The sequence below is a fragment of the Heteronotia binoei genome, chromosome 15 (assembly GCF_032191835.1).
Source record: "Heteronotia binoei isolate CCM8104 ecotype False Entrance Well chromosome 15, APGP_CSIRO_Hbin_v1, whole genome shotgun sequence".
NCBI lineage: Eukaryota > Metazoa > Chordata > Lepidosauria > Squamata > Gekkonidae > Heteronotia > Heteronotia binoei.
In genome coordinates, this window is record NC_083237.1 from 258,270 (window position 1) to 284,680 (window position 26,411).

General features: G+C 56.5%; 2 protein-coding genes across 2 annotated transcripts in view; both read right to left on the reverse strand.

The window, feature by feature from the left end:
- Positions 1-26,411, reverse strand: part of LAMTOR4 (late endosomal/lysosomal adaptor, MAPK and MTOR activator 4) — a 440,193-nt gene that overhangs the window by 167,346 nt on the left and 246,436 nt on the right. The window lies entirely within an intron of this gene.
- TRIM56 (tripartite motif containing 56) lies at positions 6,798-8,882 on the reverse strand. The gene has a single exon (XM_060256464.1). It carries the CDS (start codon positions 8,880-8,882, stop codon positions 6,798-6,800), a length of 2,085 nt encoding a protein of 694 aa, XP_060112447.1.

The window sequence follows — 26,411 nt, forward strand, 5'->3', positions numbered from 1 at the left end:
GGAGATCAAAGCTTCTCACACTCAAGGTGTTGGCTGACCAATACAGTGTTTGCATCTTTCCCAGGCTTAGAAAAATCAGTACCTAGTTGGGTTTAGGCTACTGTCAAGCTTTGGTATTTCGAATAACTAAGCTTTGTTTAATTCAAAGACTAGTTTTATTGCTAATCCAATACTTGCTCCAAGGAACGATACCTTGGAAGTGATACATAGTTTCACATGGCATGGAATCTTAGAGGCTACTTCAAAGGCACAATAGTAGATAGCTTCAAAAGCATAGCATACAGATGTGAATTGCAGAGAAGGTTCAAAGTTGGTCACTACAACATCTCTTAGTTCCCACACATTCTTTGCTTACAGATAAGACATATGGATGGGAACTGGTGGGGGAGGCAATCAACTTACAAAGACAAGGCTACTTGCATATTCTGAAGACTTGCCAAGACACCCCTGCCCTCTGGCCTCTGCTATTCATACAGCTGTCAGACTTGCAAAAGGGCATCTCCTGCCACTTGCAAAGCCAGGAGTCCGCAGAGGGCTCAAGAACCCGCAGATCCAGAGCCCCGTCTGCAGCACGGAATGACAGGCCTCCAGGGTGCTGGTCTTCATAGGTCTGACGAGTTCACCCCTGAGATAACCAAGGAGGAGCCCTCCTTTGCAGCTGGCCGGAACGGACAGTCACCACCACAAGCCTGCTGCTACAAGGATTGTTCTGCCTCTGGCCGGTGGGCGCAGATCCCAGCTTCAGCTCAGGAAGGGCGCAAGGAGTGGAGAGGACTAACCTGCTTCTTCAGGAGAAAGCCTGGCTCCTAACAGTGGACTTGGACATGGAATGTCCCGTCCCGTCCTGTCTCACCTTTCTTGACAAGTCGCAGAATGAACCACACAGTCCCGCCCCTGCAAATGACCCCTTTGCCTTCTCAGCCTTGGGGAGAGACCAGCCTGGGCTTCTGCAACCTCCTCTACCCCCCGCCAGCTGCCTCATGGTCCCCTCCCCTCCCCACGGCAGCAGCACTGGCTGCCAGGAAGCGTTTCCCACTTTTGGAACAGCACAGAGGTTGGTGGAACAGCCCTTTGAGCCTCATCTCCCAACGGTGAGAAGGGACCATTCAGCAGAACACCCTTGGGTGGGTTTTTTGGGTCCCCTCACTGGAAAATGACACCTCCCTGCTCCCAGGCCGATGGAGAAGCTGAAGGATTCGTGAGGAATCTAAAGGAAACACAAAGGGCTGCAGTTGTGGGAGGCAAAACCACCCAGCAAAAAGAAACCACACAGTGACTCTGCACAGCACGGGGTGGGGAGGAGGGAGCGGCTGGGCTGGCCACTGCGGGCTCACTGGCTGAGCTTGGAGCCACCAACTTCAAGCATTGACGAAGCAGCAAAGGAGAGAAGGCAAGAAACAGAAGCCAGACCCTGCCCAGGCAGGCTCTTGAGTCCCACCCTGCCCTCCGTCTCCAGCTGCTGCTTGACGCCTGCCCTCCGCGAGGCAAAACCAGTGGCTGCAAAGCAGCCTTAAACAGGCAGGCGTTGAAAGGGGAGATTCTGTCCTGACACGGAGTTGGCAGCCCAGAGACAAACTTCCTCTGCCATGGATGACTCACCCTGTCTACAGCCATGGGAACAAACAGCCCAGGAGAATAACACAAACTGACTGACCCCAAATGTTTCCCATTTAAAAATGCTGAAGGTTCCCTGCCCCCGACCAGGAGCCTCTGGGTGGTGACTTGGTTGCCCCCCCCCCCTCCGCTGTCTCTGGCCGCAGCACGGAGGCCTGGAGATGTGCACTGTGGACAGCTGGGAAATATCCAGGACGGATTCAAGATGACCTGATGACCAAGCCTTTTAAGGAGCCTTCTGGGTGGACCCTAGTTGGGGGGGAGGGCGGAATGGACGTTTCAGGAAGTGAAAGTGCAGCTTGGAGGGCGGTGAGATTCACTGAGTCTGCTTCATGCTCTGTGGTGGTTTCCCAGTGTGGGAATCTGGAGCCCTCCTGAACCCGGTTTCACTCCTGGCTGGGCGGACTCTTCAAGGCTGCCGCTCTCTGCTTGCTTTCTGCCAAATGAGGTTCCCCTGGGTTGATAGCAAGAGACTCCCCCCCCCCACCTGCCCGCATGTTCCTGCAGGGCTGCAGCCTCTCACCGTGGCATCTGGGGGGTTCTGGCAGAGCCCAGCGGGCAAGCCCCCAGCACCTCCCTTGAGAGGGGGCAAGGGGTGGGGTGGGGAGATCTGCCAGAGGCCCAGAGGAGGCTGGGCAGAGGGGGGGCCTGGGCCGAGTTCAGAACAAGGTGCGCAGAAGGTCGCTGCCTCCTCCTCCTCCTCCCCCCCCAGTGATGATCCAGGCAGGTCCTCCCCACACCGTGCAGCACCGTGTGCTGCTGCTGCACTAGGGGGCAGCTCCCTCCCTCCCTCCCTCTCCCCCAGGCAGAAGGAGAATCAACCCCCCCCCCAAGGCCCTGGTCTGAAGGTGCCAGGCCTTTCTCCAGCAAGGTCTTTGAGCCTGGAGAGGAACATTTGCCGCCAGTTGGCAGCCATTCCTATGATGCGCATCTTTGCCCTTGTTGCCTGCAGGAGGTGACTGGCATGTGGACCCACCGGAAGGCAGCTTCGCCAGACGTCAGCAGCAGCTGCTCAGCTGTGCCCCGCCTGGCATGAGGCACCCCTCCCTGGCTCCTCCTCTCTGGCACAGATGCCAGGCGGCACTGGCAGGGATTGGGGGAAGCCCAGAGCCCAGCACCGAAAGGAGGCCATGGGGGGGGGAGATTGGGACGTTCCCTCGTCCTGCAACCGCTTGCAGAACAGACCTCGCAGCTCTGGGCGTCCTCCAAAGTGTCATGGGTGCTGGGGACCCTGCAGAAGAAGCTGAGCCTGCAGAAGAAACTGTGCCCCTGCCACCTGCACCAGTGCCCCTGCCTCCTACTGGAGAAGATCCAAGCCCCCCTGCCTCGCCCTCTCGGGTGGCTCGTGTGCGTGACCGCCTTCGTCAGGACCTCAGGGATCGGAGGAGGGCGGCACGCTCACGAGCAAGACGCTCCCTGAGCCCTGAGTTTTGAAAGGATTCTGGCCCTTCTAGGAGTGAGGGTGCTTGAGTCTCAGCAGGATCCTGGCTGCCTCTCTGAGCCAGCAATTAGCCCAAATGGGCAACAGCCAGCAGAGGGCTATATAGCTGTGGGCTTTGGGAGGAGGCTTTGTGGAAGCAACTAGTCACTTATCTGACGTTCTAGCATCCACTTCGGCTTCTGACTTCAGCTTCTGGACCCCCTGACTTTGGCTTTGACTTCTGGACCCCCTGACTTCGGCTTCTGGACCCTCTGACCTGCGATACCTGGACAGTGATTTGGTTTTGGCGCCTTGGACCCTCGTTGCTCACCGGCTACAGACCTTGGACTGCCCCTGGACTTTGCCTGACCCGGCCCCAGCCTGTGACACAAAGGTCACCAGGCGGTGACAGCCACACCCGGAAACCCCGTGGATGTGTGCAGGGTGGCACCCCCTGGTTACAGAGGAGGAATTCAAGGTTATGCAACCTGGTTGCATAACTTGCAGTTGGCTGACTGTGCACACTTGCACGTCACACAAGGCGGAGCCACCTTCGGTTTCGGCAGGCCTGGCTGTCATAGAGAGGTCAACGAGGAGTCCAAAATCCCGTCCAGCACGTGCAGTCCCACCACGCCAGGCATGACGGCAGCGCCTCCCCCCATTGTCTTGTCTGAGGGGCTGCCTGTGGTGCAGAAGGCCCTGGGTTCGATTCCTGCTATCTCAGGGAGCTCCTGCTGCGCTGGGGTGGGGGGGCGTTCACAGACAGGTCCCCTCCCACTGTGCTGCTCCTCCCCTGGGTGGCTCCAGGGCCATAGCCAGGATTTTGAAAGTCACGGGGCTTTTGTGCAAGTCGGAGCGGAGACCCTTTGCCATCCACTGCTGCGCCAGCCGCTTCTCAGCAGCCTTCTGGGGGAGGGGCAAAAGCGGGAAGCTCTGAAAGCGGCCAAGTTGAGGCACCCTAAACCTTTGGAGTCAAGAGGGGGCTGCACCTTGCTGCAAGTGTGTGTGGGGGGGTCCTTCCACCTCCCTCTCCCCAACCCCCCCCAGCAGCTCCACCTGTCCCCCCCTCCCTGGTGGGCTCCATCACTGCCCCCCAACAGCCACAAACACCCTCCTTGTTGAGGGCCACTGGGGGCCTGGAATGGATGCCCCCCCAGCCCTTGCAGCCTTCGTGCCCCTTCCCAAAGCCCTGCCCACTGCCAAACCTTCCCTTTAGCCCAATGGCTCTTTTCACCCCCCTCCTGGACTTTGAACTTGCTTCTCAACTGAGACTGTTTCCCGGGAGCCATTTGCAAAGGAACTCCCCCCCCCCTCTCCAGCAGAAAAGGCAGGGACCTCCCCGCAGGGGACACTGGAAGGGTCAGGCTTTATTTGTTTCGTATCTCACAATCATCCATGCGCAGCCTCGGAAGAGAACAGGCTGTGGGTCACGGCCACTCCCCACTTGGTGCAAAGCTAAGCCCCCCCCCCCCGCCCTGAAGCCCCTTTCCCCGAGGAGGCCCAGCTCTTCCCCTCTTCCTCCCCCCTGCTGTGGTCTTGCCAAGAAACGGGGAGCCGCTCTTGGGCCCCGACCTGCCCTTTGCAACCTGCCTCTCTAGCCTCAAAAGTGCCCTGGATGGTGGCCCAGCGGCAAGCCCTGTGATCTCGCCACCTCCCAGAAGCTCAGCAGGGCCCACCTGGCACGGGCCTGGGTGGGAGACCTCCAAGGAACACCAGGGCTGGGAGGCAGGGGCAGGCAACAGGAAGTCCCTGCTCTGAATGCCCTCCAGAGCCCAGGAGGAGGGGCCAGAGGTCACCATGATGCCCAGGCAAGGGCGCACACACGCGCACAATCGTTTTATCTGTTCTGAAAAAAGGACCGGAAGACACGTTTCCCCACAGCTTGGTTCAGCAGCCCTTGGCAAAGAGGCTTTTAAAGAGGAAGCAGAGTCAGGCAAATGGGCACTTTTTATTATCTTTGTACAATTAGTGCTTTGCTTTGCCCCAAAGACAGCTGTTGCAACATCAGGAAGAGGAGGCACGTCTGTGGCTGCAGCACCAGCGAAAGCGGGCCTCTGCCCCCCCCTCCACCAGGCAGCATCACCCTCTGCCCAGTGGCGGCAGCAGCAGGGCCAGCAAAACCCCCGCCCAGCAGCATCTCCGGGGGGTGGGGGGGAGTCGGAGCTCCCTTCCTCAGATGCAAATGCGAAGGAGGCTCCATCAGTCCAGGTGCGAAGGGGGGAGGGGCTGCAGAGAAGGCTCCCGGGGAGCCAGAAGCACCAGCTTGGCAACAGACGCAGAGGCAGGAAAGGCAACAATGCAACACAGAGCTTGGCTTTGCAGCTTTGCAACTGTGGCTGCCCAGGGAAAGGCGGCTGGTCTTTAAGGGGCTCCTGCACTTGAGCTTTCTTCCCAATGGCCAGTTTCACAAATGGGGGCATCACATGAGGAAATGTGGCCTGATTCTGCTCCCACAAAGCCCTTGATGTGCGCACCCACACGCACACACACAGGGCTGCCCCTAGACTGTCTGGCCCCCTAGGGAAGGCTACCTTCTGGTCCCGCCCCCCCACTCATAACGTCACCAAGACACAGGGGGGTGCCCAATTTGGTGCCCCCAGACGGTCAGCATCTTAGGCAATTGCCTCCTGGCCGTGCACGCACACACTTCCTCATAGCACCAGCGAGGTTTGGCAGTGCTGTCGGGAAGAAGAGGCACTTTGGCACGAAGGGCCCCGCCAGTCTCTCCAGACCTTGCTTCAGGCCTCGGTCCGCCCAACAGGAGTGGGCCTGGGGCACCCGCAAAGCCATCGGCTCAGCAGCCACAGCCCAGGTGAGCTGGCTACGGCCACTTGTGGTCACGCAGCGGGGAGGGAAGGAAGCACAGGCTTGCTATTCACAGTCCAGAGACCTGGCTGAGTCTGTCACATTTAACACTGGGAATGCCACAGCTTCCTTGTGCATACTCCGCACTCTCTCTTCCCAGGGCAGGGCCAGACAGAGGCCCCAAAGGTTGGCCTGGGGGAGCTCAGCGTTGCCACCTGGAGGCCACGATGGGGAAGAGCCCTCAAGGGAGGGAGGGCTCGTGCAGAGGGCGGGGCTGTTTCCAGGCCACTGGCAGGGCTCCTGTGCCCCACCCCACCCCACAAACTGCAAGGAAACGTCACACCCGTGTGACTTCATTTGGGATGTCTCCTTTTTGTTCTGAACATGATCCACACCGGACCTTTTATTAAGCAAGCTTTTGAGTAGTCCAGAGCTCTTCTTCCCGCTGGATGTCACAAGGGGTGGGGGGGGTGGGGAGGGAGCTCCGTCCTACTCAGGTCTGTGCTGAAGGCTAAAGGCAGGGCTGCTTCACATTTTGCTGGTGTCCAGTTACAGCCTGGGACTTGGAGCGAGGCACCAATGGCTCTAAATACCTTGCAGCAACCCACACACGCGCACGCACATACACACACACACACGCTAACCCCTGAATATAAAATTTTGCTGGCACATAAGTTGAAGGCAGAGAGTGGTGTGTTAACTTGTTAACCCCTCCCCCAAAAAACCTGAAGTGGGGAGAGACCCCAGAGAGGAAGACTCAAACCGGGGCTGGAAGCCAGGATAGCTGCACAGTCTGAAGCCAGGTTGCCTTTGTTGTGCAGCTATGTCCAAAGCGAACCCCTCAGGCAAGAGGTCTCTTTCCCATCAGAACAGCCTCCGCAAGACCCCCCCCCCGCTCTGCTCTGTCCTTCATGCACACCCACAAGCCCCCCCAAAACAACCTCTTGGCTGCCCCCCTTCACTTCCTTTCATATCTGATCTTGAAGACATGGATGGTTCCGTTACTCAGAGCCACTGCAAAGCGTCCCTCCCTGGTCAGGGTGGCCACCCGGGGCTGGTCGATGCTGTTCTCAGCGGTCAGGAAGGGGCCGAGTGGCTCTCCAGCCCCCGAGAAAGCCACGACCCTGTTCTGCTCCCACAGCACCACGTAAAGGATCCCCGTGGCATCGGCACAGACGGCCCCCGGCTGGCACCCCTCCAGCTCGTCCTCTCGGCACTCCGCCACCAACTGCCCCTGGCTGCTAAAGACCACCAGGCTATGGCGGTACCAGTCGGAGGCCACGAAGCCCCCCTTGTGGGCAGCCAGGAAGACCAGGCTCCGCTCCCCCCTGCCCCCGGGGGCCACCTTCTCCACCAGCCGCCCGTCCAAGTCATACACCTCCAGGTACCCCGCCACGCTCACCGCCACGCGATTGTCCCCCACTGAGGTCACGGCGTGGCTGGCTTGGCCCTGCTTAAGTGCCTTCTGCCACATGAGGCCCCCCTGGCCGCTCAAGAGGAAGAGGCGAGAGCCAGCAGTGAAGGCCACTTTGCCACCCACAGCAGCCACGCTGAAGGGGGCCACGTCACTCGGCACAGGGATGAAGCCTTTGAAGTCCCCCTGCAGCGAGAACCTCTTCAGCTTCCCATTCTGTGTGTCGGCCACGAGGAGCTCAGCAGAGCCCAAGGGACACAGGCCAGTCACCTGCGGGCGTTTCTTGTCGCTGGGCACCTTTACCCAGAAGCTGCTCGAGAAGAGAGCCTTGGGGGTGAGCTGGGGGACTTCTGGCTGCGTGGAAGGCAGGCTGAGGCAGGGGGGCTCCCTGGGGCAGCTGGGCTTCTTTTGGCCGGGTGCCTTCTCCGCTTCATCACGGGCAAGGGGGGGCGGCTGCTGCTGCTTCCTCTTCTTCTTCTGGGCTGCTTTCGTGGGCCCCCCCTCTGTACCCTCGGGGACCTGCCCCAGGGCCTTCTCCTCCCGGAACTCCAGGTGGAACAAGCCGCGGAGGGTGCTCTGGAGGTCGGGGTGGTCTGCGAGGTGCGGCAGCCTGAGGGCGAGGGGTTCCCACGAGAAACTCTGCAGCTGCCTCAGCCGCTCCGAGATCATCTGCTCCAAGGAGACAATCTCCGCTGCCTGGCCCAGGCTCAGCACCTGCTGGGCAAAAGCCACCGTGCTGGAGGCCACCTGCTCCTGGAAGGCCAGCTCCGAGTGGAGCACTTGGGCGGCCTTCTGCCTCTCCTCCATGGAGCCCGAGAGCTGGGCCAGCACCTCCTCCTGCAGGGCAAGCAGCTGCTGCACCGCCTGGCAGAACGTGTGCTCCACCGCGCCTCGGACGCTGTCCTCGTGCGCCTTCAGATACTCCAGCTGCTCCTCCAGCCGGCCCCGGGCCTGGGCGAGGAGGCCCACCTTCTCCTCCACCCCCGCCAGGAGGCCCACGATGATGGGGCAGCGGGCCTCGGCGGCCTCCGGCAGGGACAGGCAGGGGTGCTCCAGATGGGGGCCCAGGCGGCACTCCCCGCAGAGGGGAGTGGCACACGGGGTGCAGAAGAAACGCAAGACTTCCCCGCGGTGCTCCTGGCAGCGGGAGGCCTGCCGCCTCCGGACCTCCTCGTCATGCTCTCCAGACAGGTAGCCCTCCAGGTCAACGACACAGTGGCTGTGGGTGAGGCGGGAGCAGCGGTGCCCGTTGGCACAAGCCTGGCACAGGTCATCGGCACAGTCCAGGCATCGCGACACAGCAGGCTGGCTGGTCTCCTGGCTGAGCAGCGGGCACAGGCTGCAGAGGGCACCTGCCCTCCCTCCCGTGGGGCGGACGAGGTCCAGGAGGCCGTTGATGAAGAAGTTGGTCTTGAGGCCCTCGACGCCAGCTGGGAGGGGGACCCGCTCCCGGCACTCTGGGCACCGCAGCTCTTCCTGCCCTCCGGCAGCCAGCGGCAGCAGGCAGTCGCCACAGAAGGTGTGGAGGCAGGGGAGGATTTTGGGCTGCCGAAGGTGCTCCAGGCAGATGGGGCAGGTGAGGAAGCCGCTGGTGAGGGCCTCCGAGAGGGAGGAGCCCCGGGCAGCCATGGGGGCTGGAACGCCTGAGCCGCGTCTGGGAGGAGAGTCAGAGGCCTCCTGCAAAGAGCCAGAAGGGGAGAGGTGGTGGAGAGAAGGCTGGGGGTGCTGTCCCCACTTCAGGCAGCCTCAGTGCTTGCAGAGCTTTCCCGGCCTGGCGGTGGGGGGGTTGGAGGGGCTGGGGAGGCCTGGAGGGCTGCAGGAGACCCCCCCCCCCTCAGTGGACTCCAGTCCTCTAAGCTGGGCTAGGGGGTGCTCTCAGTTTCAACAGGCAGCTCAGGGATTTCTGCTTCAGCCCACAAGGTATTTCCCCCCCTCCACTGGAAACAATGGAAGGTGGGGGCACCTCACTCTGGGGCCCACAGAACTGGACCCCCGGTCCAATCTTTTTTGAAACTTGGAGAGGTTTTTGAGGAGAGGCGCCAGCAGCTGTGCTGCAAAACTGGTGCCTCTACCTGAAAAAACCGCTTCCCCCCCCCCCCCGCAAATCCTCAGATACCCCCAGATCAATTCTCCATTATAGCCTATGGGGCCCATTGACTATAATGGTCCCATAGCGACAATGGAAGGGGGGGCAGGGGGCGGGAGATTTGCGTGTGTGTGCACAACCCTATTATGCTTTTCAGTATGATTTGTAAGCTGCCTGGAGTCCCAGGGGAAAGGGGATATAAATATCTGAATAAGGAAGTAGTTTGGGCAGGTTCCTGTTTGACGCCCCCCTCCCCCCCCCAGAAGTGCGGGTCTGTTTTCTACAGTTAACCGGGGGGGGGGGCGGGGCAGGTTGGCCTCTTCTCCCGAGGCCGGCTATGCCAGGCGTGGCCACCTCTGCTTAAGCCAAGAGAGCCACATCGAATAAACCTGGGAGCCCCTCAGGCTTTCCTCCTGGGGCTTCTGGGTCTCTCGTGCCCTTCCTGCTGCCTGGGGGAGGGGGGGTGTCGTGCACCTCCTCACTTTTCTGCCGGAGCGCAGCGCTCCCCCGCCCGCTGCAAGGGCTGGAGGAGGCGGGGCTTGTGGGAGGGCAGCCCCGCCCACCGGGAGTGCGAGAAGGCTGCCCCAGAGGGCCGGGGGAGACCTGCCTTCGCACCATCCCGGAGACCGCAGACGGCCCCTGCCCTTGCTGGCTGCCCGCTCCCTGCGGCCTCCCGGGGCGGGGGGGCGGGAGGTGGCAGCCACTGTTCTCCTGCCCCTTCCCCGCCCGCTTACCTTGGGCAGGTGGGCAGCCCCGCCCTGCCTCGGCCCCCCACAGGCCAGCACGAAGCGGCGGCGGAGGCAGAAACGAAACTGCAAGAGGAGGCGGAGGAGGGTGTCACCCTGCCCACGAAGGGAGGCGGCAGAAACGAAACTGCAAGAGGCGGAGAAGGGTGTCGCCCTGCCCGCCCGCCCGGGAGGTGGTGCTTGGCAGCCGCCCTGGAGCGGGGCCCTTGCTCCCCCCCCCCGCAGGCAGGTGGGGGACAAAAGGGGGGGAGGGGAGGAGGGCTTCTTCCCTCCTGCGGGGGGGGGGGGAGGGCAGGGGCTCTCGGTCGTCGGTGAGGCAAGGGGCGAAGAAGGGCACCTCTCCGGCCTCCGCCGCCCCCCCTCCACCCTCGTGCGGGGGGGGGGGGGTCAGAAGGAGGCCTTCCTCGGCAGCAAAGGCCGCGGAGCCTTGTTGGACGGGCTCTTCCTCCGGGGCGTGGAAGGAAAAAAAAAAGTACTACAACTCACTGAGCAATTTTTTCCAAAGCCAATACAGGATGATTTTGCTTTGTCTTGCTTAAACAGGATCATAGAAGCACAGAGTTGGAAGGGGCCCTAGAGGCCATCTAGTCCAACCCCCTGCTCCATGCAGGATCAGCCTAAAGCATCTCCGACAAATAATCCTCCAGCCGCGTTTTGAAGGCTGCCAATGCAGCGGAGCTCCCCACCTTCCGAGGCAGCTCCTTGACTATAAAAAAATTGTTTCCTAATATCCAGCCGGTACCTTTCTGCTTGTAATTTGGGCCCATTGCTTCAGGTCCTGTCATTGGCTGCCAAGCAGAACAGCTCCTTGCCCTCCTCTAAAGGACAGCCTTTCAAATATTTAATCATTGCCCCAAACTGAGTAGGGCCTTTCCCCAGAGGGCTCTTCCTCCTGGCCCTCTCTGCACCCGCTCGGTTTTGCCCACATCTTTTTTGAAGTGAGGCCTCCAGAACTGCACACAGGATTCCAGGCATGGCCTGACCAAGGCAGTAGACAGCGGAGCTAGGACCTGTGGTTTTGATGCTATAGCCCTTTGGATACAACCCAGGATCAAATTGGCCTTTTTTGCTACAGCATCACACTGTTCATATTTAGAGTACTAGCACACTAGAACCCTGAGATCTCTTTCACGCACCCTACTTCCCAAAAGTGTATCCCCCATCCAGTATTTGTGCTTCACATTTTTGTGGCCCAGATGTAAGATGTTGCACTTATCTTTGTTGAATTGTATCCTGTTTGCAACTGCCCACTTCTCCAGATTATTCAGACCTTGTTGAATTTTATCTTCCTGGGTGTTTGCTACTCCTCCCAATTTGGTATCATCACCACCCCTTCATCCAGATTATTGATGAAAATGTTGAAAAGAACCAGATCAAAACCGATCCCTGTGGCACCTTAATGGACACCTCTCTCCAATTTGACAAAACTCCATCGACAACCACTCTTTGGGTACGGCCCTCTAACCATTTTCCTATCCACAGAACTGTCCTATAGTCCAGTCCACAGTCTTCCAGTTTGCCCATCAGAATGTGTTGTGAAAGTCAGAGGTGCGGAGATGGCAATAAATTGGAGACGAGGCTTAAGTTTATCAAAAGTTATAAAGTTTACTATAAAAACATCAGGAAAAGGTACTTGGGATAAAAGAAATAAAACTGAGCATACTAGCATGGCTAACTACGTCTCATCGCTACATGGCTGCAATTTACAACTATTTTGTTAGCTAGTTCTTGTTGCCGGGGAACATATCGCCAGGAAGAAGAGCAATCCCAGCTCTGCATACAACATCAAAGCTTTTCACACCAAGGTGCTGTCTGACCAATACACTGTTTATGTTTCCCAGGCTTAGAAGACTCAGTTCCCCATTGGGGTTAGGTTGCAATGCATCATTTCCTCTTTTAGGTAAACACAAGTTAACTCTATAATGGCTGGAATGTAAATAGCTTGTATTCCAACAGAATGTCATCGGGAACCTTATCAAAAGCTTTACTGAAATCTAGGTAAACCACATCGACACCGTTCCCACAATCCGGTAAACTTGGAATAGGCCTAGCTCACGTAGTTCAAGTATTCAATTGAACCCATTTTTGAAGTTAACTCTGAATGTTTGGGACAAATATAGGAATATACTAGCGCCTCATCCTTCCCCAGTAACAGTATTTTTTGGGCAAGACTGGTTTCCAGCTGCAAAGGAAAAAGCAAGCTTTAAGAACTGGAGAGAGGCAGGTATTTTTAGATTCAAACATTTAATTATAAATAACTTAATGAGATCGGTTAAAATTTAGAAAGAAAATTCCATCTTAAGGCCAACTGGATGCAATGCAACCAGGTACAGCATTTATTACACAAGCCAAATATTTTGTCCCAGTTGAATAGACCTTTAAAAACCTTTGAAGAAGCCATGACGGACCCGGAACATAAACTCAAGGGAAAAACTGCGATTATCTATAAAGAACTAAGTAACTTTAAAATAAATATAGAAAGCTCAATAGTAAAAGCTTGGGATAAGGATTGTGGGACTAAAATTACAATAGAAAATTGGCCAAACATCTGGTCATCATCTTTATACCACACCCCTATATTGAATTTGCGGCTACAAAATTTTAAGATTTATTCTAAATGGTACTTGACACCACTGCAGATTTTTTATTCTAAAAGATCCAAAGATGCTAACTGCTGGAGAGAGTGCGGCCATATTGGCTCATTTATCCACTGTTGGTGGGAATGTCCTGTTGTTTTGGAATTCTGGAAGAAAATCTTACCCACGATTGAACATATAATAAATCATAAGGTGCCCTTCTCCCCTGAATCAATATTGCTTAACCTATGGAATAATTCGGAAATACCAAAACATAAGAAAGAATTGGCATCTATGCTTATTTTAGCAGCGAAATTATTAATAGCTCATCAGTGGAAAGCTTCAGTTCTACCTTCTAAACATAAATGGTTTCTTAAAATTTGGGGCCTAATAATGATGGATAAAATAGCTGGTTCTATACAAAATTCAGAAGCATTTGACAAAGGAAGCGAGAAGAATATGTTTACAGAGAAATGGTTTCATTTTTTTGCCTATGTACAAGCTGACCAAAGTGCACTTTGTAAATTACCGGATAAATACTTAGATTTTGCTTTTTACTAGATATTTACTCTGTATATCATATACAAAACAGGATGGCTTGTGTTATAGATATTGTTATTGTTATAGTTGATGTTTGTGAAATTGTGTTTTTATTAATTAATAAAAAAAATTAAACTTGGAAAAAAAATCCGGTAAGCTTATTACTTGATTGAAGAAGGAAACCAGGTTGGTCTGGCAAGACGTGTTGGAGACACATCCATGCTGACTTTCTCAAATCGGATGCTCACAGATCGACTCCTTTAGAATCTGCTCAAATATCTTCCCAGCAACAGAAGTCAGACTAACCGGCCTGTAGAAGACCTTGCAAGCACGTGCACACACACCCTCCCTCTTTGTGGTTTTGTGTCTTTCCAAAGAGCTTCACAAGATCTGCACAAAAATAAAATGGGCAAAAGAGGAAAGGGGGGGGGCTGGAGGTGACCAAGCGCTTGTGGCTGATTTCCCCCTGTGGTGCTGCTGCTGCTGCTGTTGCTGTGGGGAATCTGAGAGGTGCCCCTGGCCAGGCCTCGGAGGCATCAGGAAGGAGCTGCCAGGTGTGTGGGGGGGGGAGTAGTGCTTCTGGGGTGGGGTCCATCCTGGCCTTTCTTGGCCAGGCTGCTGCAGGAGTTCTGGTGCACCGAGGGACAGGTGAGGGGAGAGGGCCTGGGCCATTTGCCCATCCTGCATATGGGGGGGGGATGCCAAGGGGTAGTGTCCACAGTCATCCTGCGCTGCTCCTATTGTGATGGGGTGTCAGTGCCAGTAGTCCCGCCAAGTCCCACGGCATGCAGACCCCAAAGCTGAGGAGAGGCAGCCCTTCCCAGGGCAGAGGGAGCTTTGCCCCGACTGGGAGGAGGAGGAGGAAGGCTGCTCTTTGGACTCATCAGGAAGTTCCGCTCTGAGCCCGTTATGGGAAAGGGCGGAATATAAGCCTACTAAATAAAAATAAATACAGTTGTTATCGGGGAGCAGCCTTTGCCCCGAGAGGCAGCGGGATGAGGGGGAAGGGGCTGGCCGAGGCGTGGCACCTCTGGGAGGAGAGGGATGGGCAGCCACCAGCAGTTCTACCAGCACGTGAGGCAACTTACATACAAAAGCTCACAATACCCAGCCATTTCTCCTGGGTCCTCAGCTCAAAGAGTTGACAGTGAGATTTCTGTAATGTATGTCAATAAATCAAAAGTGGGTTTGCAGTTGACAGATCCGTTGCTCTGCTCAGGTCTCGGGTAGGAAAGGCTGTGATCCCATCGCAGCTGATGGACCCCTCAGAGATCCCGGCCACTGCGTCTCCAGCCAGGGCCGGTGTGCCCATTAGGTGACCTTAGGCGGTTGCCTAGGGCACGGTATGGGGGGAGCGCTGACTTAGGTGCCCCCTGGGAGCCTGCGGGCTGCCCCCTCCCTCCCAGACAATTTGAATGGCACAGGAGGGTGCCCAGGAGCAGCTGTGCCCGGGAAAGGTCCTGCCAATCAGTTGATCAGTTGATTGGCAGGGCCTTTAAATCACCCGAGAGGCCAGCACCTGCTCTTGGGCACTTTCCCAGTCTTGTGTGGGGCTGCCAAGTCCAAGAAATGTCTGGGGACTTTGGGGGTGGAGCCAGGAGCAAGGCTGTGACAAGCAGAATTGAATTCCAAGGGAGTTCTGGCCATCGCATTTGAAGGGACCGCACACCTTTTAAATGTTTTCCCTCCACTGGAAATAATGTAGGATAGGGGCACCTTCTTTGGGGGCTCACAGAATTGGACCCCCTGGTCCAGTCCTTTTGAAACTTGGAGGGTGTTTTGAGAGGCTGCAAAGGGGTTTCATTTGAGAGTTTTGATTTTGGTTTATTATTATTATTAGTAGTAGTATTTTGTTTTATACTTGGGGGAGGGGTTGGGGAGGATTCTGTCTTTCAGAAAGAGTTTTGTCTGAAAGGCTTTGCAGGAGAAGAACCTGCCTGGGAATAAATCCTTTGCAATGACTTGTGTGGACTTGAATCCCTCCCCTGTGGGGCCACAGCTGCTGGCCTCTGCACTATGCTCATGTGTCCTTCATGCCCTCTTGCTCTTTAGGGGCTGGAATATGTTTTTAAGAGAAGGGAAGGAAGGAGGAGGAAGGAGGGAAGAGAGGAATAAGGAGAAGGGAAAGGAGGAGGAGGGGGAGGACCGGAGCCAGAAGTGGGGGTGGGGTGTGTGGTGGTCTGGCTGGTGGTCTTCTCTGCTCAGACTGGGTTTTGTTTGGTGCTGATGGATGCTGCTTCAGGGTCCTCCCCCCCCCCCCCAGGTTTCATCTCCCTCAGCCATTCCAGCCCTCCCTCTGGCTGGCCTCCTGCCCCCCTTCATGGTCCCCAAGGTCTGAAGCCAGCCTGGCTCCCAGCCCCCCCTCCCCCCCCTTAAACAAGAAGGCCCTGGCCATACGTACCTTGACAGAGGTGTCCACTACCTGGAGGGACGGCCTGAAAACCTCACTGCTGCTCTGACTTCCTGGGGAGGAAAGAGAGGGCCAAGGCAGTCAGCATCAGTGGACACAGCAGGGGGAGGGGCCTGGGCTCAAGGGAAAACCCCTCCCCTTCCACAGATGCTCTCAGGGTGCAGGGGAGCTGAAAGACCTCCTCCGGGGTCCTGCCAGTCAGAGGAGACAAGGCTGGCCAGGGTGCGGTGGGGGGTCGGACGAGAGAAGGGGGCTTTGGCCTTCACTCCAGAGGGAGGGCCCCTTTTGGCTCCTTCCTGGTCCCAGTTAGGGTTGCCAGCCTCCAGGTGGTGCCTGGAGATCTCCCACTTTTACTCTGTAAGGAGAAGTAGGGCAGGAAGAGTCATGGCCCCCTCTTACACACCCAGGAAATGCTGAGTGCCACTTTGCGGTCAGTCAACAATTTTTCTCCAGGCCAGTTTGGCCAGGGATCCTGGAGCTTTTTGCCACCTTCTGGGCATGGGGCCAGCAGGGGTCACTGGGGGTAATTGAGGAAGGTAGTTGTGAATTCCTGCGTTGTGCAGGGGGTTGGACTAGATGACCCTGGAGGTCCCTTCCCACTCTATGATTCCATGATCTCCAGCCGGCAGAGATCAGCTTCCGGGAGAAAATGGCTGCTCTGGAGGGTGGACTCTATGGCACTGTCCCATGCTGAGGCCCCTCCCCTCCCCACCCACCCCAGATCCACCCCCAAAGTCTCCCTGCAGGTATTTTCCAACCCAGATCTGCCACCCTGATGTTGGCGAGGGGCGTGGCCTGCCTCCCCCCCCCACAAGCCCTTGAGAGAGCAGCATGCCCCCCCCCGCTCTCTTCCTAGGCAGCCGGGATGGCAGGGGCTTGCCAGCAAGAGGCAGAGAGGGAAGGGAATCAGCGGCCTGCAAGAGGAGGCAGGAAGGACCCCTTAAAAGGTCACTGTCCCTGCCCAGGAGGACTGGAGGAGGAGGGGCCTGCCTGTGTCACTACAGCCCCCCCCCCCCCGCGGAGCACTTACTGTCCCACAGCTCAGCATCTTTGTTCCGGAAGCCCAGACCTCCCGGGGGCAGCCCGTCCACCTCCTCCTTCTCGCACCTGGCATCCTCAGAGCACCTGCAAGGGAAGCTAGGGAAGGTCAGCACCAGGACCCCCCTCCCCAGGAGAGAGCAGCTCTCGCCCCGCCCTCTGGAGCCCCTGGCCCTGCTTCCAGGCTCCCCTCTGCCCCCCTCCATGCCTCTTGGGGAGCCCCATGCCTGAGTTCCCCTGCGTTCTGTCGGAGGCCCCTGGGCCCCCCACCCCCAGAGCAGAGCTCCCTGCCCTCTCACTTAGACCGGGCCTTTCTCCGCTTGGCCCGGAAGAGGAAGGCAGCAAGGATGATGCAGGCCACGGCGAAGGCGGCCATGCCCAGCCCCAGGCCCAGCTCCATCTTCTGGACACGGGAGCTGCAGCGGTGGTGGTCCAGGTACCAAAAGATGTCCAGATCGTTGCAGCTGGGAAGAGAGAGAGAGCAGGTGAGCCAGCAAGCGAGAGGAAGAGCCCAGCGGACCTGAGACAGAGAGAGAAGGTCAGTCGGAGAGAAGATACTGGATTTATATCCTGCCCTATACTCTGAATCTCAGAGTCTCAGAGCGGCTCACAATCTCCTTTAACTTCCCCCCCACAACAGGCACCCTGTGAGATAGGTGGGGCTGAGAGAGCTCTCCCAGGAGATACCCTTTCAAGGACAACCTCTGCCAGAGCTATGGCTGACCCAAGGCCATTCCAGCAGGTGCAAGTGGAGGAGTGGGGAATCAAACCCGGTTCTCCCAGATGAGAGAGCTCTGGCTGACACAAGGCCATTCCAGCAGCTGTAAGTGGAGGAGGGAGGAACCAAACCCAGATCTCCCAGATAAGAGTCTGCACACTTAACCACTACACCAAACTGGTTCTCAGACGTGGGGGGAGCACATGCCTGTCCAAGGGATTGCAAGCAGTGGGGCTGGGGAGAAGAGCCAGAGAAAGAGGGCTGGAGAGCACCGGGGCTCCTTCCTGGAGAGTCTGGGGATCCCCCCCCTCCCCCGCAGCCTCCCTGAGACCTCCCAAGAGCCACAGGAGGGGTGAGAGCCAAGGGCCATGGCTGCTGGGGTGTGAGGCCAGAGCCCAGGCAAAGAGGCACGCCCAAACCCAGTGCGAGGGGCGGGGGGGGGGGCTCACCAGTGCCTCCACAAGCAAGCTTCAGCAGAACTCACAGGGAAGGGGGTGGGCAGGGGGCAGTCCATGGCCTGAGTTCAAATCCCTCTCCTGCCTTGGCTGATTTCCGTGGGGAAAGAGTGGGGCAGCCTGCCCCTCGCAAAGACAGTCCCACTTCAGGAGGAAACCTGTCTGAACACTCCCCCCAGGAAGGGATCATGCAGGGAAGAACTGCTGTAGTCTAGCCCTCCCCTGCCTGATGGGTCCACTTCTCAGCAGGCAGAGAGAGAGAGAGGGCGGCATTCAGGCAGGGCGGCTGACCTATGGACACCCCTCCTGAGGCTTTCGAGGGGGGTTGCTGTCGCCTGCCTCTGCATAGCGACCCTGGACTTCCTTCCTGGGTGGACTCCTCCGTTGCCCCCCTGCCGGAGTCACTTACGTGCACTGGGGCCCTCCTTCCAAGGAGATGTGACAGGCGCCGTGGTTGCAGTCGATGGCATGTGGGCTGTCGATGCTGCAGTTAGTGAGACAGCGTAGGACGCCCCCCACCACGTGGGAGTAATAGAAGTCCGCAAACTGAGTCCCGGCCACCTTCTTGCAAGGATCTGCAAAGGAAAACAACGGTCGCCATCTCATGATGCTATGGGAGGAGGTGTGAGGGAAAAGCCCCTTTTCCGAACATCGTAGTCACCAGTATGGTTGCCAGGGCGCCTGGAGAAGTGAGCTCGCACACGTCTGGCCAGGGAGTGTGGGCAAAACTATCCAGGAATAGAAGGGACTTATGTGTACAAGGAGCCACAAGTTATGTAGGCACTCTAAACTGGGGCAGAGTGCCTGCAAGCACAACGGACGTCTTCCTGTCGTTGCATGGGCTAGCCATGGAACAGAAGAGTCTGCGCCACCAAGGAGCTATCCAGGCGATCGGTTATGAAGCGCTGAACATGGAATCCACCGTGTAACGCTAACACCACTCGTAGCCATCTTCCCACCAGGCTGGACTTCATCTCATCATAGTGAAAGGCTCACGTACACACCAGATGTCACCTTTAGCCTGCAAGCAACCCATCTGACCCATGACTGGATTATCAACTCAACTGTCGCTCCTTTTGTCTAGCGAAACCCTGGACAAAGGCTCATACCCAGAAGAAGACAGGAAAAGAGGAAGACCATCTCCTGCCTGAGCCAAGTCTTTTGTCTAATCCGGGTGATACCTAGGTCTATATTTGATTCTCTATTATCACCTTTCCAGATAAGTCCATCTAATCTTAAGTATTCCCCACCCAGTAGCCACTTCCATTCTGTCACTTTGGAGCCTTCCCCACGGCCTGTTTCAATCTGAAAGTTCTTTCAGGTACACAGGACCCAGGCAAGTTCATTGGTCAAGAGCAGGTACCCAATTGGGTGCCACCGAGGGACTTGCTATTGGCTCTGCAATAGTCCAGTCCTCCTGGTCATTGCAGAGCCTCCCCTTTCTCCTCCCTCCTACCTCCCAGCCCCCGAGGGTCTAGCCTATTTAACCTCTGACCCAACTCCACTCATGTGTGCTTCTAGCAGTATCCCAGTTCCGCTGTCTAGATCCATCCCCAATTCTGGCCACAGTTTTGGGTCCATTTCCCCCGTCCTCTTTTGTCACCATTGGAGCCTTCCTCGAAGACTACGATAGGTAATATTACCCTGTGTGTCTACCCTTTATGTTCCCCTATCGATCTATCTATATTTCTAGGACTGTATGTGTGATTGGATGTGTATTTTTATCTTGTATAGAAGACTATATTTTTCTTAATAAATTATAATTGGTTTTACTAAATTAGAGTCCCGTTATTTAAGCATCACTCTCTGGTTGGTTAACCTTGTATACAAAGGTAAAAAGATCCCTAGTGAGCCAGGTGCCCACCTAACTAATTCCCCAACCTCGTTTTGAGGGCATTTCGGCTAACAGAGGTGCAGGGAAAACAGAAGCGGGGCGCGCTCTCTCGCAGGCGTGGGGTTATTAAAATTGGCCTCCCCCGCCTTTCCTCTTGGGGGGGGCAGGGTGGAAAACAACCTCTCTCTGCCTTGGGCTTCATGCTGGCCCTGCAGGTGGGTTCAGGGCAGGAGCCTTCCTGCAAGCAGAGGCCGATCAGCCCCGGGGTGGGGGTGGGGGGGGGTCTGGATTTCAGCCTCCGGCATTGAGCAAGGGTTGAGCTAGATGGCCTCTAAGGCCCCTTCCCGCTCAAGCACCTGGTGCGTCTGACCTGGACTTTCCCTGCAGCTGCCCCCTCTGCCTCGTGCACCTTCAAGACTCACCACAGCACTTGTGGGGGGAGGAGCTTTCGCGAGCCCCTGCAGACGGACACGGCTGCCCATCTCGGTCTCTCTGCCCAGGGGCAGCCCTCAGCCATGCCCATTCAGAAGAGCCCACCCCTTCCTGGGTCCACCTCCCGGGGAACTACATGTTGGTTTTCCGGGGGGGGGGGGGGGCAACAGGGTAAATGGGGGCCAGAAGAGGGGGGAGAAAGACCCTCCCCTTCCCAGGCCATGGTCTCACCTTCAGCTGAAAAAGTTGAGTTGAGGATGGGGTCCGGCGGAACAGTGAAGCAAATCCCTGGGAAGAGAAAGCGATGACTGGAGTGCAGCCCATTTCCCAAACCGCTCCTTTCAGCCCACAGAATGGCCCTGCTCAGTGGCCTCTCTGGCCCCCAAAGGAAGAGCAGCCCTTTTCAGGATGGGACAAACTGACAACAACACACAACACTCTGGAAATGCCCACCACTGAAGAGCAAACCTGGACTTCTCTGAGTTGCACGAAGAGAAAAGGTATCTTTGGACTGGCCTGTTCGGACACTGGGAATGGGGTCACAGGGCCCTGCTGGAGCGGGCTTAGGGTTGCCAATCCCCAGGCGGGGGAAGGGGATCCCCCAGTTTGGAGGGCCCCCCCCTGCTTTAGGGTTATCAGAAAGTGTGGGGCGGAGGGATGTCTGCTGGGAGACTTATTCCCATAGAAAATAATGGAGAATTGATCTGCAGGTATCTGGGGCTCTGGGGGGGGGGGCGCTTTCTGAGGTAGAGGCACCAGATTTTCAGTAGAGCATCCAGTGGCTCTCTTCAGAATACCCCCTACGTTTCAAAAAGATTGGACAAGGGGGTCCAATTCTATGAGCCCCAAAAGAAGGTGCCCCTATCCTTCATTATTTCCTAAGGAAAGAAGGTACTTAAAAGGTGTGCAGTACCTTTTATATGTGATGGCCAAAACTCCCTTTGGAGTTCAATCATGCTTGTCACCCCCTTGCTCCTGGCTCCACCCCCAAAGTCTCCTGCCTCCACCCCAAACTCTCCAGGCTCCACCCCCAAAGTCCCCAGATATTTCTTGAATTGGATTGGCAACCCAGAGCGGCTGCTTATTTTGCGAAGGGCCAATAGGCCTGCAGACATTCGTAAGATCTGCCTTATCTGGTCCTCCATGGGTGAGGAGCGGACTGTCCTGGCAGCCACCGTATGATGCCGGAGGAGGGGAATCCACGGTGTCCAGAGTGCTCTGGCTTATGGGGGCCAAAAGGTTCCCCTTGAGAAGGACAGCCTGGCTCAGGAATTCTGAGCATAATTACTGTGGAGCTTTTGTCGATCCCCCTGTCCGTGTCTGAAGGAATTCATCTTGCCTGCCAAAATCCTTGATGCCGATGGAGGCGCAACACTTTCGCACACGTTGCTATGTGAAGCTTCACAGAAAGTTTCTTGAATTTTCAGTTTAAAAGAGGAGAGACTGAAGAGAGGCCAAAGAGGCTGCTGTGCTTTGATCCCTGCTTGCTCCTAAAAACTTGCTGACTCTCTCCCTCTCTCGCTCTCTCTCTCTCTCTTTCTCCCTGCCAGTTTGGTGTGGTGGTTAAGTGTGCGGACTCTTATCTGAGAGAACGGGGTTTGTTCCCCACTCCTCCGCTCTGAGACTCTTGAATGGAGGGAGGAATATAAATCCAATGTCTTCTTCTTCTTCTCCACTTGCAGCTGCTGGAATGGCCTTGGGTCAGCCATAGCTGTGGCAGAGGTTGTCCTTGAAAGGGCAGCTTCTGGGAGAGCCCTCTCAGCCCCACCCACCTCACAGGGTGTCTGTTGCAGGGGAGGAAGATACAGAAGATTGTGAGCTGCTCTGAGATTTGGAGTGGAGGGCAGGATATAAATCCAATATCTTCTTCTCTCAGCATGTGTGCGTGCTTTTATAATTTAAAATAAAATTCTGCAACGCTTCGGATCCTTTTTTTTCCTTCCTTAGGGACAGAATCCTGCCCAACAGACCCTCCCCCTTCCCTGGTGGGCTAGAGGCTGGTAACGGAGCTACCTGGTACTTTGATGGCTCCCTGGATCCTGGCTGGCGTGGCCTCCCAAAAAGGGACACTTGGGAAGAGACCCGGCCCTTCCCCAGGGGAATCTGCACCCCGAGGGAAGTGAGAGTCAAGGCAGGGGGAGCTCAGGTGTGCCCAGAGCTCAGCCCTCTCTGACACAGCTCAGTTTGGGAAACCAAACCGGCTCTCTTTGACCTGCATCTCAGGGGAGCCCATGGCATGGAAGATGGAGATCATGATGGAAAGGATCGGCACACTCCCATCACAAACATGATACTCAACACTATTGCATTTGCCCTTTGAAATGTCTTAAAGCCGTAATGGTACCTATGGTTTTACAGTACTCAAATTTGCCATCGGCCTTGTAGGCCGTCCTGAGCCGGCTTCCACAGGGAGGGCAGGATATAAATAAAACTAACTAACTACAAATGCTGTGAGGACAGGCTCTGGCTGGTTCTCCCAAGACGCCTGGCTTGCCTCTCCAGGGCCCTTGAACATGCAAAGACCTGCTGCAGCACAGCCCCATCACCCACCGTCACTCTCCAAGCAGCCCTCCTCCGTGGAGTTGAAAATATTCAGCTGGTCCCGCACAGCCTCTGTCACGTTTCGGATGCTCATGTCAATGATGGTCATGTTATTCTTCACAACGGTGTCCACAACAACCTCATGGTCCACAATGATGCTGCCACTTCTAGGGACCCCAGGAAGAGAAAGCACACAGTCTCCGTTGCCACGCCCATGCTGTCCTCTCACTGTGCTTGAGGCAAAGAGCACAGGCGGACCCAGGAGAAGCACAGGACGAGGACGAGGGGGGAGGCCTCCGAGGAGTGGGGGGGACCTCTGGGGCACGGATCTTGAGTCCGCCCTCCCCTGGGCACCCACCTGAATCGCAGGATCACCACCTCGCGGTACCCGGGGATGTCCTTATAAACCTCCTCCATCTGCAAGGGAGAGAGAAACGGGATGTGCAAGAAGAACAAAGAGGAGAGGATGGCTCTTAATTCAGGAGGAGGGGCTGGCTGGGTGTGAAGAGGGAGCTCCAGGGGCTGAGCCTACCTTCGCCTTGAATTCTCCCTCCAGGTCTCGGTACTCTTTTGAGCCGGGGTCCTGGAGCTCTTCGGTGTAGTTCCGGTTGGTAATCCTCACACGGGCTTCCACGGCCACAGCCACAGGCACTGCAACCAAGGGAAAGCCCATGGGGGCAAGCAGGGCACCAGGTGCCGGAAACATCCCTGCCAGTGAAGGCACCCCGAGAGCGCACAAGCAGCGAGACCAGCGGGTGGGACGTCGCCTCCTCCTCCTCCTCCTTCCCCCCTAAATCTCTGGTTGGAATCCCGCCTTAAGCTTCCCCTTTTGGTGTGCTGCTGTCTGGGGCAGCCAGTTCTGAGCTGGGGCTGTCCTTCCCCGAGGCCTTTTCCCTGCTGCTCTGCTGAGTGCTTGATTCTCAGGGGAGGGGTGCCTGTGCCTTAATCACGAGCTGAGGTTCTCCTGCCCTGGGGGATCCCAGCCCCCTCCCCAGCGAGGAATGAGCATCAAGCAGACAAGCGGGGGGGGGGGGAGGGGGCTGAGGGAACCGCTGGAGCCCCCAGGCTAAAGACTGTCCTAGGTGGTGGGCAGACTCAGTTTGGTGCCCCCCAAGGGGAACTTACCCTCTGTCACTGTGATCTCTGGAGCTGGGAATTCACACTTGGGCCCGTAGAATAAGTTCTCAGGACAAATACATGTCACTCCGTCATGGAATCCTCCATTGAGGCAAAGCTCTGGAAAAGAGGTGGCCCCACCCACCCGCAAAACAAGCGCTTGGTGAATAGATGTCAAAGGAAGCAGGAAGACACAGACTTCATGCCCAAGCGGCTGGGAAGCAAAGCTCTCTTATCTGGGAGAACCGGGTTGGATTCCCCCATCCTCCACTTGCACCTGCTGGAATGGCCTTGGGTCAGCCAGAGCTCTCTTATCTGAGAAAATCGGGTTTGATTCCCCACTTCTCCACTTGCAGCTGCTGGAATGGCCTTGGGTCAGCCAGAGCTCTCATATCTGAGAGAACCGGGTTTGATTCCCCACTCCTCCACTTGCAGCTGCTGGAATGGCCTTGGGTCAGCCAGAGCTCTCTTATCTGAGAGAACCGGGTTTGATTCCCCACTCCTCCACTTGCAGCTGCTGGAATGGCCTTGGGTCAGCCGGAGCTCTCTTATCTGAGAGAACCGGGTTTGATTCCCCACTCCTCCGCTTGCAGCTGCTGGGATGGCTTTGGGTCAGTCGGAGCTCTCTTATCTGAGAGAACCGGGTTTGATTCCCCACTCCTCCACTTGCAGCTGCCGGAATGGTCTTGGGTCAGCCAGAGCTCTCTTGTCTGGTAGAACCAGGTTTAATTCCCCACTCCTCCACCTGCACCTGCTGAAATGTCCTTGGGTCAGCCATAGCTCTGGCAGAGGTTGTTCTTCTTCCTCACAACATGGCCCCTTTCTGGAAAAGGAAAGATGTGGAGGGAGGGACGGAGCATTGCTAGCCTGCCTTGGCATGATTTGTTTTCACTCAACCTTCTTGGGGGAGGAAGAAGGACAAGGGGAAGGGATACTGATGCGAGGGCCTGGCCTTGGACAAAGGTGTAGGGAGCAGAGAAACTAGTGGGGCTTCTCATGGAAGTCAGAGCCACAGGGCTGAGAGTGACGGAGCTCCAGGCACTTTGCCCACGAAGAGTGTTTTTCTTCCTTCTGGTTCATTCCGTTCAGAATGCAAAGACTCTGCCCTGTAGGTGGATGGGTCAAGCCTCCCCTACTGGATTCTAGGAACCCTCAGCAGGAAACACACACTCACAATAGAATCATAGAGTTGGGAGGGATGACCTTCCATGGTCATCTAGTCCAGCCCCCTGCACAATGCAGGAAACTCACAAACACCTCCCCCTAAATTCACAGGATCTTCATCGCTGTCAGATGGCCATCTGGCCTCTGTTTAAAAACCTCCAAGGAAGGAGAGCCCACCACCTCCCAAGGAAGCCTTTTCCACTGAGGAACCACTCTAACAGTCAGGAAGTTCTTCCTAATGTTGAGATGGAAACTCTTTTGATTTAATTTCAACGCATTGGTTCTGGTCCTACCTTCTGGGGCCACAGAAAACACTTCCAACCCTCCTCTATATGACATCCCTTCAAGTAATTGAAGATGGCAATCATATCACAGCCGCCTCCTCTCCAGGATAAACATCCCCAGCTCCTTCAACCTTTCTTCATAAGACTCGGTCTCCAGACCCCCTCACCATCTTCAGCTCCCTCCTCTGCTCCCGTGTCAGCTTGTCTAGATCCTTCTTAAAATGTGGTGCCCAAAACTGAACCACCCCCGCATGCCTGGCCGAGCTGAGAAGAGCAGGGAGGGGCTCACTGCAGAGGCCTCTGGGGCTCTGTGGACAGAGTCACACCTTCTCTGCTGTACAAAATGGGGAAGGAGGCCTCATACTCACCCACAGTGGTTGTCGAGGTGGTGGGGGCTGTTGCTGTGGTTGTAGAAGTACTGAGAACTGTCGACGTGGTAGTGCTGGGGATGGTTGACGTGGTTGTAGAAGGGCTTGGAAAAGTGGAGGTGGAGGTGCTTGAGACCACTGGTGTGGTTGTGGAGATGCTGGGAATTGTTGATGTAGTCATGGAAGGACTTGAAACTGTGAAGGTGGAGGTGCTTGAGACCACAAGAGTCCCTACAGAGAGGCTGAGCACTTGCTGACAAAGCAAACCCAGCCTTAAGCTTCCCTTCTGGCCTGCTGCTCTCTGGGGCAGTCGGTTTGGAGCTGGGGCTGTCCTGTCCCGGAGGCCTTTTCCCGGCTGCTCTGCTGAGTGCTGGATTCTCAGAGGAGGGGTGCCTGTGCCTTAATCACGGAGCTGAGGTTCTCCTGCCCTGGGGGAAACGAGCCCCCTTCCCAGCGAAGAATCAGCATCAAGCAGACAAGCAGGGGGGGAGGGGGAGCTGAGGGAACCGCTGGAGCCCCCAGGCTAAAGACTGTCCTAGGGGGTGGGGCAGGGTCAGTATGGTGCCCCCCAAGGGGAACTTACCCTCTGGCACTGGAACTGGGAATTCACATTTGGGCCCGTAGAATAAGTCCTCAGGACAGATACACTTCACTCCGTCATGGAATCCTCCATTGAGGCAAAGCTCTGGAAAAGAGGTGTCCCCACCCACCCGCAAAACAAGCGCTTGGTGAGTAGATGTCAAAGGAATCAGGAAGACACAGACTTCATGCCCAAGCGGCTGGGAAGCAAAGCCCTGGAGGTTCACGCGCTGAGCCCAGAAGCCCTGAGCTGCTCTCCCTCGCCTGAGTG